This window comes from Varanus komodoensis, unplaced genomic scaffold (assembly GCF_004798865.1).
Source record: "Varanus komodoensis strain SLA01 unplaced genomic scaffold, ASM479886v1 scaffold1, whole genome shotgun sequence".
Taxonomy (NCBI): Eukaryota; Metazoa; Chordata; class Lepidosauria; order Squamata; family Varanidae; genus Varanus; species Varanus komodoensis.
In genome coordinates this window covers 91,892,544-91,909,844 of record NW_025335268.1, presented here as the reverse complement: position 1 = coordinate 91,909,844, position 17,301 = coordinate 91,892,544, and the positions used below count along the sequence as shown (strand labels likewise).

Sequence of the window (17,301 nt, the reverse complement as noted above, 5' to 3'; positions counted from 1 at the left end):
GGTTTTGGAAATATTTATTCCCTTATCTGTGCTGAGGCTTTAATCTTTTCATTCACAGTGTACTGTAATAATGGCTTAGCCCAATGCAAAGACCAAATAGCAATAGCAGTCACCATCTTGAATTAATATAGATTAAACTGTATTTGTACTCACATTATTCTTTGTCAATCATGATCACTTTAAAAGTTTGTTCCCATTTACAGCATTATCAGCCTCTTAAAACATACCTTTTTAACCCATGTGCCCTACCTCTACCAAAATTCCAGCATATATCACATTTCTCTATATTTGTTTAAATTTTAGTGGGCATTGCCATTGCTTAGCATATCCAATATGCACAATGAAACTAATGCAACATTTCACTCAAGCAGTGGATCATCCACTCAGGATGTGAAATGCTTTCACACCCTTCAGTATAATACAATTAAGTGCACTACAATTCAATTTCTTTTATTTCAACTTTAGTTTTTTGTTTTAGATATGAATTTGCAGATATATTTTGTTTCGTTTAATACAATCTAAGGAATTCTTAAGACCAGTTTTTTCTAGCTACTCTAAAGACTGAAAAAAAGGAAAATTACTTAGAGAACAATGTGTGCATTCACTTGGGCTAGACAACTTCACTACTGAGGCCTATACAGGAAATATGCCACTAGCAGCAGGCATATTTAATTAATTACTGTCACTTAAAGAACAGGAGCTCAGCATTATCTTGCATTGCATAGTGGATATGGGAGATGCTGGTTGAAATCCCCACTCAGAATTCAAACTATACTGTGTTGGCATTGCCTATCCTAATTTATATGATTAGTCTACCTTGCAGAACTGTTGAAAGTAGAGGGCACTATAAAGATTTCTATGCACTTAATTGTATTATATAAATAATATAAATAATTTAGATTCTCAAATATCAGTCCAGAACTATATAATGTAAATGTTCCAAAGTTCAAATACCCTCCAGGAAACCAAGCTTTAAAGTTTTGGAGTACAAAGCCAAAGTCATAAGACGAAAATAGCAAAACAAAATAATTTAGATGCTTTAAAGGAGACTCAGGGGTCATTAAAACATGATTTATACAATTTTCAAGCAAGGATCACCATAGAAATCTGGCAGTGTTACAAAATTCAGGATTTATGTTGAAAAAAAACTTCTTATAGAGAAGGGTAAGCTGCAGTTATGCACTCAAATCCTATTGACTTTCAGAGGCAGTAGGCACCAGTTGCTACTTGTACCTTTAGAGTCCCTCAAGACTGCCTAAGACTTTTCTCTTTTTCTTGAGAAGTCTCTTCAGCAAAACTGAGATGTTCAAAACCATATACCAATAATGTGGGGCTCACAGAAAGAACAGTGTGCAAAAACAGTGAGGTAGAAACTTTTCCTCTAGGTTCTTTTTCTTTTTTTTGGGGGGGGGGGCTGGAACATTAGAAATGACACAAAGAAGCGGCCATATATACAACATGCACACAGTGCACATACTGCACAATATATCTTGTTGCAGACAACCTAATCCATGCCAAGTAACAATTTATAATGTAGTGGCAGTGGGAGAAATAAGGAGAAATAATGTGCTAACTGGACAAAATCGTTCAGACCCTTAAGAAAAAATATTTAAAATGTAAGCTTGTGTTACATTTGAAAAATAGTCAGATACTAATTACTGAAAACAATTTATTCAGGAAGCAAGGACTTTTAAGGACTGAAACTATACTCAACATAACCTAAAACTTTGCTTTCGTCATGTGCTTGATTTAATGTGCTCTGCTCATGCAGCAAAGTATTACATGGCTCGGTGGAGCAAATTAAAGCACCAATTTGGCACATAATTTTTTATTTCCATTTACCTAGCTACAGGTTAGAAAATGCCTGTGTGGAAGGGCAATCCAGTGTCTGTTTTGTAGCATGACCAGTTCTAGCATAGGACTCATCTGGTATTTGGGCTAAGACTGGATCATACGAAAACAAGATAGATATTATTATTATTATTATTATTATTATTATTATTATTATTAAGAACACAAAAATATTTAGGCTGCTAAAATAGCAAAATAATTCAGGATTATAATTTGAAATAACTCTCCATAAATTAACTGTACCTATTCCAGAAATCTCACTAGCTGAACTTTAAAAGACTGTCCTGTGTGATTATATTTAACCTGCTCTGGGAGACTTGCGGGTGGGGGGAGACGAGTGGCATAAAAATACTTAAAATGCATGAATAAATGAGATCAATTTCAAAATATAATGAATTTGGGTTATTTTCAAAAACTTAGTTCAAAACTTAAATCTGGACAACATGAAAAAACAGCCTCTCCTCATTTCCTTTAGAACAGGCTATATTCCATTTCTTTAACAAAACCCTTCTTTTAAAAAGCCCCTTTGTTGTTACCCTTTTGATAATTCAGGCTCTGATACACAAATCTTAGATTATCACTGATAAAACAGAATGGAGACTATTATAGTTGAATAGCTTTTTAGTGAAGCAATGGCCACCTCCATACCTGGTTCTTTTCGACCTGGTTTTTCAAACCGCCTGTCCCCCCTAAAAAGAAAAAAAACAAATTGACAAAAGCATTTGGAAACATTTCAAATATAATACCTTTATTTTTCAAGATTGATAAAGCAGACTGATTTAATATTACAAGACCAACATATTGAAATGATTAATTTTTATTAATTTATTTACTTAAATGTACTCGCTTCTGGACAGTACATTCATACAAATCTAGATATCAGAACAGATACAAAAACACTCAGAAGATTAACCTGTTTTGTGTTTCTAAATCTGTTAATTTTTCTGATATACCAAGGTAAGTTGCTTATAAAAATATAAGCAACTTGAAAAGGACTTAACTGATTAATACTTGTCTGCAACAAAAATACAGCTATTTCAGGGGATAAAATCAAGGATTTCACCTCTAAAAACCACAATTGTTTTTGAACAGCTGACTATACCAAGTCAGAAATTGCCTTTGAAATTCATTTTCAAAGGCCCTGCCGTGAAGCAGGAATCAGCTGTTAAGACCAAAAAAAACCTAAAATCATTTTAGATTCTTAGTACTGCTTCAGCAGTTCTTTAAATATTGGCATGAATCTTTTCTGTAATTTTTGATATCTAATCAAATAAAATCAGGTTTAATTATTGCTTGTTCTCTTGAAAAGCATTTAGGAAGATACTAATTCATGATTTCATACAAACCAATTATAAGGGTTGATATTTTTCTAACTTGGCTTTTAAATTCATCTATACTATCCAAGATAATCCTCCTTTTGGTTGCTAGTTTAAGTGATTTTCTAGCCAGTACTTCTTACAGAAAAACTGATTGCTGGCTTTAGCTATCATAATTCCACATGGAATACTAAGGTCAGTTCACATATTAAACTAGTTTGCTACTGAGTGTACTCTCAATGAGGAGCTGCTAGCAATGCCAGCTTTCTGACTTGCCTGCTTGATTTATTTATCTCAACTCATGAATCATCCCTATAGCCAAAGCTGTTGGACTGAGGTACATAAAAACAACATAAAACAAAATGCAATAGTATACCTGTACTACACACAGGTTCAAAGCCTGCGTTGGTCACAGCCACTTATGATTTTTAATACACACCTAGAAATACAGGTGTGACAATTCCAGTAAAAACATGTATTTTTAAAAAGCCAGGATTCTATCAGGATAGGTAATTATTCTCAGCAATACAATAGTTGAAAACCATTTTAACACACATATTTTAACATATAACAAATTACCTTTCCTCCCAGCTCTGTGATCTGTGCATTTCTCTGCCCCCTCCTCGGCCAAATCCACCCTCCACATCATCAAAACTTCTTTGGTAGAAACCACTTTCTCCTCGACCTCTGCCTGAAAGATAAAATTGTGTTTATCTTATAATTGCCTTTGGAATCATTATGACTAATAGTAATATGCGGACGTTGCCAGAAGTGAATAGAAACAATTTTAATTTAAGGAGTTTAAATTTCAAATAGAAATTGAAATCTCTTCCATTCTACATAAAGAACGGGTTTAGAGCAAAGTAACAGACTATACCCTTATTTTAAAAGCCCACAGAGTAGAGGGTTTTCCCTCCTCTGGCAGCTTGCTTGGTTTCTATGGCTGATACAGAGGAGAGAGTGAGCACTCAGCCTGTCAGCTTGCTCATGCATCTGCATACAATTCCTTGTCCTCTGTACCATCAGGCAAGTGGCCCAATATTAATATGACAGGCAACCATTGGCCCATGGGTGGAATTTGACCTACAGAGAAACAGGGATAGGTTTGAGAGTTCTTGTGCTATTGGCCCCATTATGACTATCTATTTAATTTTATTTGAAAAATCACCATATTATATACCCTCATCTCAAATAATTATTTTAAAATAAACTGAAATGGTTTATTCTTCTCTTGCATACCATATATTATTCTATTTTATACCAAGAAACAGCTTCAGCTGAGCTACATATGAAAGGAGGAAATCATGTGTGCAGTTGGTTGGCAAACACAAATGCAAGATGCAGGAGCATGAGAAACAGGGGTTTCCGCAGTCAGATTAATAACTGAATAAAACTATTTTCCCCCTCTTTTTAGATGGCTGGGCAAATATTTTATTTAATTTGTAGTTTTGTTTTGCTCTGATGCTTAATTTGCAGTGCAAGTTTTAAGATGACTGTGCTGGCTACTGAGAAGAGAAACTGTTATTTCTCCCTTTGTTGCCATCTGTGAGTAGCTTGTATCTTCTCCTTATTTTTACACCATTCTCTATCCTATTTTAGGATACCTCTTACCTCAGCTCCCCACTACAAAGCCACTTCAGTTCATCTTCTGATACTAAGGAAAAGATCCTATAACTCCTAACCTTCATCTGGGGGGCACAGGATCATTGAGATTCCCAGCTCCAAGGTCAGACAGCACTCCAACCCCAGAGTTATGATTCCTTCACCCAACCCTCTAGCAGCCAGCATCAGTGTGCCAGTTGCTTTTTGAGGCTGAAAAAATGACCTCAGAGAGAGTTAAAAGGTGGCATGGAGGAGACAGAGGTGCCAGGATCTTGAGGTATCTTGGGGTCATTCCAGCCTCCTTCCTTTCTTGCTGAAGTACCCCCGCCAGAAAGACCAAAATGCCTGTCTGGCAAATAAGCAGAGCAAGAGGAGCAGGGAAGCAATGACTCAGCAAACTATGTCTGAATTTGGGGACTTCTGGCCATCTTGATTGGATTATGTTCTAAGTCCATGAATACCAGTTGAACATTAGAAGAAGAGGATGGAAAATGTGTATAGCAGCCTCAGCTTCTCTTATACTAGAAACACAGCCTATAACTTGATGTGATTTAGTGTAGGTATTTTTTAATGGCTTGTATTTTTTATTTGCACATTTTATGCCATTTTTCTTCCAAAGCAAAGCAGGTCATTTTAGATTACAAACCTGCAACATGCAAAGTGATAATACATGTGTACACGTAACATCTCACCTCGACCTCTAGAGGAACTTCGACCGCGAGGAGCCCCTACCACCGTTCCTCCTCCTCGTCCCATCAATCGTAGGACAGCAGCACTATTTACAGACATGGAGAAATTTCTCTGCAAAAAAGAGGATACAAGTGAGAGAAGCATTTTAAAAAAATAATAAAATCAGGCCTATTCTGGTTTCTTGCTCATCTCTATTATTAATGCAATTGAAAATACTTACAAAGATGCTTCCTGTCAAGACTGATAAAGCTAATGAAATATTAGCTGCTGAAGTAAAGGCTGCTGAAGAACTTAAGTATTTGGGTTCTTTTCACTCCATTTTCAAATGATCCAAATGAACTGTGTGATAGATTTCATTTCTCAAATATGACTGAGACTGTTTGGAAGAACTTTGGTTCAGTGGTAAGCATACAGAAAAGGGTTCGGAGTCAATCACTAAAGGACTAAAATAGCAATAGAGTGAAAGAACTCAGAATTAGACTTAGAAAGCTGTTGTCAGTTGGAATGAACATGAATTAAGTGGAGTAGATGCCTGGCTAAGTATGTGGCAACTTAGTATGTTTATCATGCTTGAAGTTAAGCAATCACTTTGGATACATGGGATGGAAGTACCTTAACTAATAAATGGTCTTCTATTCATAAATGGGCAACTATGAGCCAGTGTAGTATAGTGGCTAGGCTACTGCACTGGGGACCTGGGAGATCTGGGTTCTAATCCCCTTTTGGTCATGGAGCTCATTAGTTGACTTGAGCTCGCCGTTCACACTCAGCTTAACCTACCACACAAGGCTGATGTTGTGAGGATAAAATGGGAGTAGAGGATGAGTATGTCAAGCTGCCTTGGGTTCCTTGCAAGAGGAATATAAATTATTGATATATAAATTGAATATAAAACGGAGAGCCGGTATGGTGCAGCGGTTAAGAGAGTGTGGGTCTGGGACCCTGGGTTCTAGTAGTCTCTGCTCAGCCATGGAGCCAAGTGGGTCACTTTGGGCCAGTCCCAGACTCTCAATCCACCCTACCTCACAGGGCTGTTGTTGTGGGGATAAGACTGAGAACAGCAGGAGAATGATGTAATCTGCTTTAAATTCTTTAAAAAAGAAAAGGTGGGATATAAATCTAATAAAAATATAATATAATGACTAACTGCTTTATATGCATGTGTAATTGATTTGGATATCTTGAAACATATGCCCTTCTATTTAATCTGAGAAAGAAAAATCATACTTCTTCACCTTACAGGACTTCCATCTCATGTGTATGCAAGATGATTGCTCAATCTCCCTTATGGCAAAGAAGAATTGTTTTAGTTCTTCAAATTTAATAAAATGACTTCCATGTCAGGGTATCCAGATTATTTATACATACACCTCAAGCAATCAGATGCTCAGTTGATCAATACTGAAAGGCTTTCTAATATTTCCATGTTCTTCAAATTATTTTGTAAACCATAAAACTAGTTCAGACATCATGCTAAACTGTATTATAATACTACATGAACCAGCATGCTCCAGCACTTGCTCCTTCAGGGTACAATGAAGAGAGATCATACAGTTTGTCCCAGTATACAAATCAGGAAATGTACTTTTAAAAATATGGCTTATGAGAACAAGTCAGGACCAGAAATCAGAATCTGACTTTGCCTTGTTCCATTAAACCATGGTCTCTAATCCCATTTTGGCCTGGTTCATATACCCAGGTAGTTCCTATCTCCTTGCTGTCAAGGGAACAGAGTGCAGGAAGAGAAACCCACAGCTCATTCATGCAGCACTAAACTAAGGTTTAGCATAGGAATAGGCAACCTGCAGCCCTCATTCTAAATTGAAAAGCCCTCTGAAAACTATCAATTTAGACCAATGGCAAGAGTGATGTGTCTGCCTCGGAAAGCCACTGGACCAGATGGAAGAGGGAGAAAGCCCAACTGTTTTTGGCTCTGATCCCTCTAAGGCTGAATTTGATTTCTCTTTCTTAGACCTACTAGATTATCCCTGATGGTATGCAACACTCAATGGAAAACAGATCCTGCATCCCTGATTTAGGCATTACATTCAAACTGAGACACTGAATGTGAGATATAGGAAAATGTCCATAAGCTAGTTAAGGTATTATTATAATGATGCATAATTTTTTCCTGGATGGTAGCCCAATTCTTGCAGTATTGCCCTTCCCATTTCTTGATGCTTGCTATTCACCACCTTCTGCTTTGCTACTGCCAGAGTTCTTTTTAAATATTTTTACTGTGACAAATAAATGTATCCATATTTAAGTAAAATAATGTTAAATCCAGTAAGAATATGTAAACCAACCATGGAACAGCAACAACAAACCTCTGAACAGCTAACAAAAGGACATTAAGGGAAGGATTCTAGCTGAATATGCAAATGTTCTGAATTCTTCCTTTGTGTATGTGAATTTCAGAATCTCTTTCACATGAGCCATCCATCAACCTACTGTCATTTTGTTGTCTCCTGTCTATATTCCCCTACAGATTCTTGCTTAGCTGGAAGATCTTGAGGCTGAATGGGGATCCTGTGCTAAGCAATTCTGAATAGGGATCTGAACCCTAGACTTTGTCCAACACTGTATTCAAAATACCACACAGGTACTCTGGGAATTGACAAGTTCTGATGTGGTGCCATTAACTGCTTTTGTGTGTTGTAAGGCATGTCTCTTCTTTCTCCTCACAGATCTAAGGGAAAGGAAAGATGGGAGTTCCTGATTTTGGCACATACTGGTAGCATTCTACACTTACCTGATCTTCCTCTCCTCCCTCTATAGCAACAACTTCACTACACACATGCAAGAAGCAATGGTTATTCTGGAGCACTCTTTTGTCTGTTCACTCACTGGCAAGTTCAATCTTGCTCTCTCCTCACCAGTCAATTGACTTCTCTTGCCTGCTCCCCTAATATCCTCATCTCAATCCCCCTCACACTCCAGATTTCCTCTTCTCTTTCTTGTTCAAGAGAGTTGAGGCAAGCAGAAGATGCAAGAACAAAGGGGTAGCACTCATGCCAAATGACTTACCTCTACCAGCCTTGAGCCCCTATTTCCTATTGAATGCATTATTCATTGAGAATCTTCATTGGCACAAGAGTAATTACAGCATATTATTATATCAATATCTACTGTAGATGAACAGTTGGGCTGCAATTTTGCATTGAGAACATGCGTGGTCACAACAGTCTACACCTGAAACCAACTCCCTTGGACCCAAATGATTGTAATGATTTTTGGCCAGACTTTTTGTTCTCTTTTCTGGGCAAGGTGCTTAAGCAGGTGACCAGGCTTTACACTAGACACAGCTGCATGGCATGGACTGCATGAATCCATTTCCAGTCCAGCTTTCTACATTGTTATGACACAGAAACTGTCATACTCACCAGTGGACAACTTGTACTGATGGACTGATCAAAAATGAATTTGAAATGTGCTGATTTTTCTGGACATATTAAAAGTGCACAAGCTATTAAATATCTGCAGAAATCTACTGGGTAAGGTAGCCTGCGGATCTGAGGTATAGAGCCATGATTAAGTGGATGATATGTGACACTTTTTAAAATCGGGTCCAGATGTGGTAGTAAGCTTATTGAACAAATATCTGGGCGCAGTAATGAACTGGATGAGGACTAACAAACTGAAGCTCAATATAGGCAAGGCAGAGGTACTGTTGGTAGTATTTATCAGATGACAGAAACAGTATGCAACCCATTCTGGGTGGAACTGTACTTCAGCTGAAGGAGAAAGTTTGTGGTACTTTTAAAACAAGCCTTGTCTAACTAAACCCCAAAGCATCCTTCCCCAGCTGGGGCCTTTTTGCCACATTTAGCCGTTTTGACTATCTTGGCTTAGTTGATTTTAATGGACCTGTCTTAGAAGTGTACCTGAAAACTGAAGCTCATGCACATTACTGTAATGTGATTGAAAAGATGCAACTGCCTCAACACACATTTTATACTGAGACTGAAAGAACTACAGCTCTTTTTCAACATGTTTCTGTTCAACTCCATGATTTGGTTTTGATTAATAAGAACCCAAAACTGTTTTCAGAGTATCTAGAAAACATCTTCCACCTATATGAATATGCCTGCACCCTGAGATCCTCAGAGGTTCTGTTCTGGTTGGCTTGCCTTCAGTTACTAGAGAATTAGCTAATGAAAGCATGAGGTAGTTTCCTAAGCTTTCCACACACCAGCAGCAGCCACTACTAGTATAAGAGGTATTAGTGGTTTCTGTTAAAATCCCCTGAAACAAACAAATTCTTGTTTCCAGAATAATGCTGGTCAGGAAAGCTCACAGAAGAAACCTTCACTGATCTTCCTCAATACAGAAGAAATAATTCTGTTGTTATTTCAGGATTTGCTCACTCAACTTGCACTATCAGTGGGTCCCACTAAGCAGAGGCACAATGGAAGTCTTTTCAATTCTACCAAGCATAGTATTCTTCTTTAGTATCCAGTGGTAGTACTTAATTCTCTTGAATCATCCCATCAGAATGAGTATTTACTGCTGCTGGATTATTATTATTATTATGATTAGGGTTATTATTAAATTTATAGTTTTCTGATGGTTTTAGATCTTCTAACTGTGAACCTCATTCGACAATTAACTGGTAACACAGGAAACAAATGTACTCAACAATAAAATAAACATTATCTTCACAATACAGAAAGTGAGCATAAAATAAGCAAATCCCTTTGCAAGTTATCCTCAGGCTTAATATATTTGAGAAAAAGGAAAAAGGGGGACTTCTAAGTCTGAATAGCTAATTTCAAAATTGTATTTCTAAGGTTTCTCTTATGTTACCAGTATGCTGAAATAAGAAAAACACATACTTCTTAATATATGAGAATGATGCTAAGAACTCCCTGGATCATACTGTACTTTAAGTACAATATACTTAAAACTCTTTTATAATCTGATCCTAAGATTTGCTGAGCCACAGCCAATGTACTGAGAATAAGGCAGTATCTATTCCACTTGCACATCACATAGCAGAGGTGGCCAGACTTGCTCAATAGAAAAGCCACATATGGTATACGTCAGATAATTGAGAGCTGCAAGCAGGCAACAACAGAAGGTAGTGGTGGGTGGAGAGTGGCAAACAGATGGTGGGGGCAGATGGCAAGTGGGACCCCGCAGAAGCTCCCAGCAGTGAATGGCAAGCTGCAAAATAAACTCAAAGAGCCACATGCAGGTCCTGAGCCTCACTTTGGCCACCCCTGGCATAGTATTAAGTTGGCATGACACTAACATAACAGAGAAAATGTTTCCTAACTAAAATGCATCCCTCTCAATTTTCTAGCCTTGTTTAATCAATCAAGTTCAAGGCTTAGGGAAAAAAATCTCATATTCAATTGTTTAGAAACCAACCTGTTCTTCTTCTGTAAAAGGTACTAATGCCAAGGGTGGTAGGGGCTCCTCTTGTAGAATGGGCAGAAACTCCTTATCCAGAAGGTCTGAAGGTATCTAAAAGAGATAAGGGGTCAAGTAGTGGAGAAATAAGCACCAGCCTCACCTTAGAAAGCATACAGCTCTCGATCAGTACTTATTCCCTGTGTTAACTTATAAAGCATTAAAACAAAAAAATAAAATAATTAAGGAAAGCAAGAACCAGTAGGAATGTAGGGACAAGACCCTAGTCTAGTAAAGGCATGGCCATTACAATAAATTACTGTAGGGAAATATGAGTTTTCATCTAGATTAAAACATGGTTTCATATTCCTTTAGAAACTCAGTATAACTATAAAAATCATTTGCTGTAAGCCAGGATATAGAACTGATGAATGTACTCAGTAATTTAGTTGAAAGCTCTTTAGTGAAGCCAATGTTCTGAAGGAATTAGTAGTAGTTATAGCAAAGTAGTCAATGGTGGTACGGCACTAATAATGTTGTGCAAGTAAAGAAAATGCTAGTGCAATATGATTAGCTCTTGCTAAGGCCAGGAGGAAAAGGCACTTGACAGTCAAATTTGACAGGCATTTGACTGGCACAATACCATTAGACCTCGTTAGTGAAAAGGAAAACACTGCAATTTGCTGCCAAAATTCAGTGGCTCCACTTACTTTCAGTAGCAAGTCACTTTTGCCCTTTGCACTAGCAAGCTCTAATGATGTTTACACTCACAAAACATAATTAGTGTTAGTGCGGCACCACCACTGGATATGACCTATTAAGATTTTGAGATTATTACTAGACACTGAAGAGCATCTCAGAGATACAATATATTCAGAATTTTGCATGGATCTTCCTAATTTTTTTTCAATCTCTTCAAGCTGCTGAGTGTGTGTGCGTGTGTGTGTTGAACTTTCAAAATATGTAGATACAGTAATACAAATTGCCTGGATTAACATTCTTTTAAAGTACTAAGAGAAGGAGTCAATGGCCCCTAAATAAAGTCTGAAGGAACACAGGATAGCTTATTCACAGATTAGAGGCTGGAGACAATGCTTTTAACTCAAGAGCTGGGAACTGGAGCTTCACAGCCTACACTGAAATAACTATGATAGCTGTTCTCTGAGGTAAGAAACTCAAGCTCAGACAAGGAGAGAAGGGGTGTATGTGGGGCCAGGACAGGAAGAAGTATGGAAAAGCCAGGATATGAGGTATCCTGCAGCTGCTCTAGCCTCCCTTACTCCTCCCACTCTGCACTGGTTACCTGTAAAGCTCCACATTTGGGAGAATCCCAATATGACTGCCCTTAGTGGTTTAATTATTTATGTTTGTGATTTTTAACTCTAGGAATTTTTTCCTTTATTTTCTATAGCATTGTATTGTTTGTAACAACTCAAGGACTTTCTCCTACTTTGCACTAGTGTGCACTTAACACTATGAATGAATTTGCCTACAATCAGATCTATACCTTCCTCTCACTACTTACCTTATTATCTTTCAGGAAAAGTGCTAACATTTCTTCCCTCCCATAACGATAATCTGCTAATTTATACTTTGGCAAAGCTGGAGAGAGAGGAGGAGATGTCACACTCCCACCACTAGACAGAGCTCGAAGCCTACAGTAGAAAAAATAAAGGAAAAAAATCAGTTATTTATACATGCTTGCTCAAGTCAGGACTATGCACCTATAGACTAAAGATCTCAAACATTAGCTAAAGAAAAATATGTTAAAATAGGTTCTGCTCAAAATCATTTTGCATAGAAGATTTTTAATGCAGTGGTCATAGTTTTCATATGAAGTTCACATCCATGGAATCAGTAATTATTTGAAGTTTGAGTTCACTCAGGATTTTACTATGAACTAACCTGTTGTTCTGACTCAGTTCTAATCAGGCCAATACAAGTTTGGTAACCACACCAGCACATTTAAACCATTCATATTCCCATTCTTGGTATGACTATAAATTACACAGGCAGTCAGGTGGTTCACCACTGTAATATTGCAGGCCCAGCAGCACTTGGCACTCTAAAATATATCCTAAGTTCCAAGTGCCTCAGAAGATCTATCAAGGCCAACACAGATCCTTATTGAATTGTTAAACCCTAGAACTTGAAAGAGCACCACTTTGAAGCTTCTGCCACTTTAATGTATGAAGAATGCCCTTGAGACATGCAGAAAAGCCAGAAACATTCAGGGCTAAGTAAGATGATACTGGCTCCAGTCACACAGCATGGTGCTCTTCCCCACAGTGCTACAAGAAGTAGAGCTCCTTCCCACCTGTTTCACTACCCATCAGGACTGCTGTCATCACCTGTTTCTACTATTGACTAGTGCTGAGAGAAGTTGCTGCAGCCTGGGAAGCTCATTAGGAGGTCAGAACAATGGTAATGGATGAATTACTGGGAAGGCTGCTTGCCCAAGATCCCCTGAAAGCTGCAGGCATCAGCACTGTGGTATTATATTGTGCTCTTAAGATAATATGAATAAAACACACTAAAAAGGAAAGCTTACAACTTGCAGAGGTTAGTTTAATATAAGGAGGGGGAAAAGGCCACAGCCTGGATTCAAACAACTTTGCCAGCTTAACAGAACCTTGGGACTTGCTTTTCTAATAACAGTAATCTTACAGCCATGCAGCACAGCAAATGTCTTCTGGATCTTAAGAGGAGATTCAAAAGCTCCTTGTTATGTAGCACTGGAAGCATCCTATGCTCCATTTGTAAGTCAGTAAATTCTCTACCTACAGAAAAATTCCAGTCAAAGAACCAATCTGCTGAGGCTGAATTATTTGATATTAACAAATGTAATGTACTTAGAATGTAAACATTTAAATATATATTTCCACATTCTCTGGCTCACTCACCACGCATTTCAAAGTTAGCAAATTCTCTCTATCTCAGGAATTTGTAGCTAAGATCCTTCAGAGTCTGGCCTTGGACAATGAGAGGCTACTGTACTCTGCAATGATGGGGACCTTGAAGGCTTAACTATCACAGATAAAACTATCAGACAACTCATTGTTTAGGAAAGAGCTACATATATAGACCTTTTATGTCAAAGGTTAGGATGAAAAGCTTTCAACAACATCTTTTAAAAGTTACAGAGACTAGCTGAGCATGCAGGAAGCATTCCATGAGGCACAGAAATGCTATCCTTTTCCCTTCCTTTGCCAGGCTGTTTACCTTCACAGCCTGTTCTACAGTGGATTGCAGCATTAAAGCAGCAGGCTTCCATCCTGCCTGCTGCTTCCTAGCTCTTGAAGAAGGAAAAGTATAGAAGCCTGGACAAACTCAAAATGTATGAAAATCCCCCATGTAATATGTTCTTGATTCATTCTGACTGCGGACTGCACACATACTATCACTCTTATTCTGAACAAGTTATTTAAATTATTGCAGATGGAGTGGGCTGATCTGATCTGGCTGAACATTTTCAAATAATAGCATGGTCTTTGGGAAAATATAGGTGCACTGTGGCCTTTATTTCAATTCAGGTTCTGTTCAATTCCTTGTCACATATGTGAGTGTATTTTCTAATGTTTTGCCTTATTTTAAAGCACATGATATAACTTAATACAAACAAAATTGATACTTTATTTAGACAATACTCCACAAAGTGGCTTAAGGAACTGGAAACCTGTCACAGGCTATTGTGCCCCCTCTCCATGCATGGATTACCGTTTGCATTTTGAAGCTATTCCAAAGTTCCAAAGTATAAATAATGAAATTTGTATTAACATCCAAATTGGGCAACTCTAATTAACATAAAATATAATGAGTATGAGTGTAGTATCTCAGTGAAAGGGAAATGGAGGACTGCTAAGACATAAATTGCCAATTCACACAAGCAAAATGGGTCACAACAATGTGAGTTCCTCTGCCAACATGCCATACTGTCAGGTTAAGACAATACGCCATGCCATGTCATGGCCAGGTGGTGATTATGGAAATTGCAACTCGCACATGCTGACTTAAATAAGCTATTGTGACTTAATTACACTTTGATGCGTGCTGGGTAGCTTATTTTGATCATGTGAACCAAGTATGGCTTCATTTATTACTTGGTTTATATATTTTATAGACTGAAAAACCCAGAATTACATATTGGACCTAAGGACACTGCTGCTGCTGTTTGCAAGCAGTGGCCACTGATTAAGTATTTTGGTTGGTTTCCCTAGAAGTGTATACTACAGTTTAATATAATATTTTAAGCATAATTCAGATGAAACTATGTTTTTAAAAGGTGACTTAACTTGAAGTTCAATATTTGCCCACACTAACTGTTTTTACAAAACTAAGCTGGATCCAGGTTTAGCCATGCTTAACGTAGATGCCCAGGTAAATCAGTGGAACTTTAAATTAGTTGGGACTATTTTACTCTAAGCATTTACTCTATGATAGTTAGACAAATTATCTGAAGCTCAGCCTCCTTACAGGTACTTAACAAACGCCAGAGATAAGTAAAGGAAAACCAGCACACTCATACTGTTCCAGTGGCTCTATCCCTATTGTTATTTCTTAGGAGAACGGAAAGCTGCTTAAAATGCAGAATAGTCTCTTGTTACTTTGCTGCCACCCTGTGGCAGCTGGTGAATTACATTTGAATAAATGTTCATCATGTGAATAACCTTCCATTTTCACATTCAACTGAAGATGAAACTCAAATACTTTGGCCACGTAATGAGCAGGAAGGACTCCCTGGAGAAGAGCCTAATGCTGGGAACAACTGACGGCAAAAGAAGAAGGGGACGGGATGGCAGAGGATGAGGTGAATAGATGGAGTCACTGAAGCAGTGGGTGTGAGCTTTAACTGGACTCTGGGGGATGGAGGAGGACAGGAATGCCTGGAGGAGTGTTGTCCATGGGGTCGCAAAGGGTCAGATACAATTTTGCAACTAACAACAAACAATCTGAATAGAGCGTGAAAGAAAGCATGAAAAGCAGCAAAACAAGAATCTCAGAATCTCTACATTAATGTATGAAAAAGTACTATTCTTAAAACAGTTGTCCTCAGTTTTAACACAAGATTGCTTTACTGCCCAAGCCTGAACAAATCACCCTACAGTTCTCCAGAAGACAGATAAAAGTATATTTTTGAAACAGTGCAGCATTATTTGCCTTTGCCCATTACAAGTGTATTATTTTATACTGATTTGCTAAATAATTGGAATCCTAGATCCTAGATCATAGAATAGTAGAGTTGGAAGGGGCCATGAAGGCCATTGGGTCCAACCCCCTGCTGTTGCAGGCTACCAGTTTACACCATTTCACTCAGGTGGCTGGCCAGTTTCCTTTCGAATATCTGTAGTGTGGGAGAGCCCACCACCTCTCTAGGCAGCTGGTTCCACTGACGTATTGCTCTGAAAATGAAGAAACTTTTCCTGATATCTAGCCTGAATCTGGGTTGCTGCAATTTGAATTGATTATTCCTACACTCTGCTATCCGTGAGAAGATATCTTGACCTTCCTCTTCGTAACAGCCTTTGAGGTACTTATAGATAGGGATATCATGTCCCCACTCAGTCTTCTCTTTCCAAGTCTGAACATGCCCAATTTTCTCAGTCTCTTCTCACACACAATGCAGTGTTTCCAAGCCCTGGATAATTTTTGTTGCCCTCCTCTGGACCCTTTCTAATTTTTCTGCATCTTAGACCTAGGTGGAGGACTTGGCACTTCTTGAACCTCATTCTGCTGCTTTCAGCTCAGTGTTCAAGTTTTATCAAGACTGTCCTGGATCTTCATTCTGTCTTCTAGGGTGTTCGCTATTCCAGTCTGTTTTGTATCATCTGCAAATCTGATTATCTTTCCTTGTACTTCCTCATCTAAATCATTGATTAAAGTTTTGAAGAGCATTGGTTCCAGGACTGAACCCTGCAGCACCCCACTAGTTACCTCCATCCAATTTGAGAAGGTGCCATTGATGAGCAGTCTTTGTGTCTGATTTAGCAGCCAATTTTGGATCCATCCAATAGTTTTTCTACCTAGTCCAACTTTTGCTCAGAATGTCGTGGGACACTGTCAAAGGCTTTGCTAAAGTCTAGGTAGATTGTGCCCACAGTGTTCCCTCTGCCTGTTTGGGAAGTTACCCAGTCAAAAAAATGAGACTAAATTAGTCTGACAGGATTTATTTTTGATAAATCCATGTTGGCTTCTAGTAATCACTGCGTTTTCTTCAAGATGCTTGCAAACAGATTTTTTAAAAAATTTGCTCCAGAATTTTTCCAGGGATTGATGTCAAACAAACTGATCTGTAGTTTCCAGGTTCATCTTTTCCCCCTTTTTGATGATAGGGACAACATTAGCCCTTCTCCAGTCGAATGGCACTTCTCCTGTTTTCCAAGATTTATCGAAAATAATAGCCAGAGGTTCGAAATGTTCCTCCACTAGCTCTTTTATGACTCTAGGGTGGAGTTCATTGGGCCCTGGAGATATGATGTTTATTCCATCT

At 38.2% G+C, this 17,301-nt stretch overlaps 1 protein-coding gene across 1 annotated transcript in view; it reads right to left on the bottom strand.

Moving 5' to 3' along the window:
• The window catches only part of GIGYF2 (GRB10 interacting GYF protein 2), a 70,535-nt gene that overhangs the window by 34,957 nt on the left and 18,277 nt on the right, over positions 1-17,301 (bottom strand). Inside the window, exons 3-7 of the mRNA XM_044431235.1 lie at positions 12,340-12,469; positions 10,833-10,928; positions 5,462-5,570; positions 3,747-3,858; positions 2,500-2,540 (exon numbers count right to left, since the gene is read on the bottom strand). Of these exons, the coding sequence (XP_044287170.1) occupies positions 2,500-2,540; positions 3,747-3,858; positions 5,462-5,570; positions 10,833-10,928; positions 12,340-12,469 (488 nt within the window). The remainder of the gene's footprint in view (positions 1-2,499; positions 2,541-3,746; positions 3,859-5,461; positions 5,571-10,832; positions 10,929-12,339; positions 12,470-17,301) is intronic.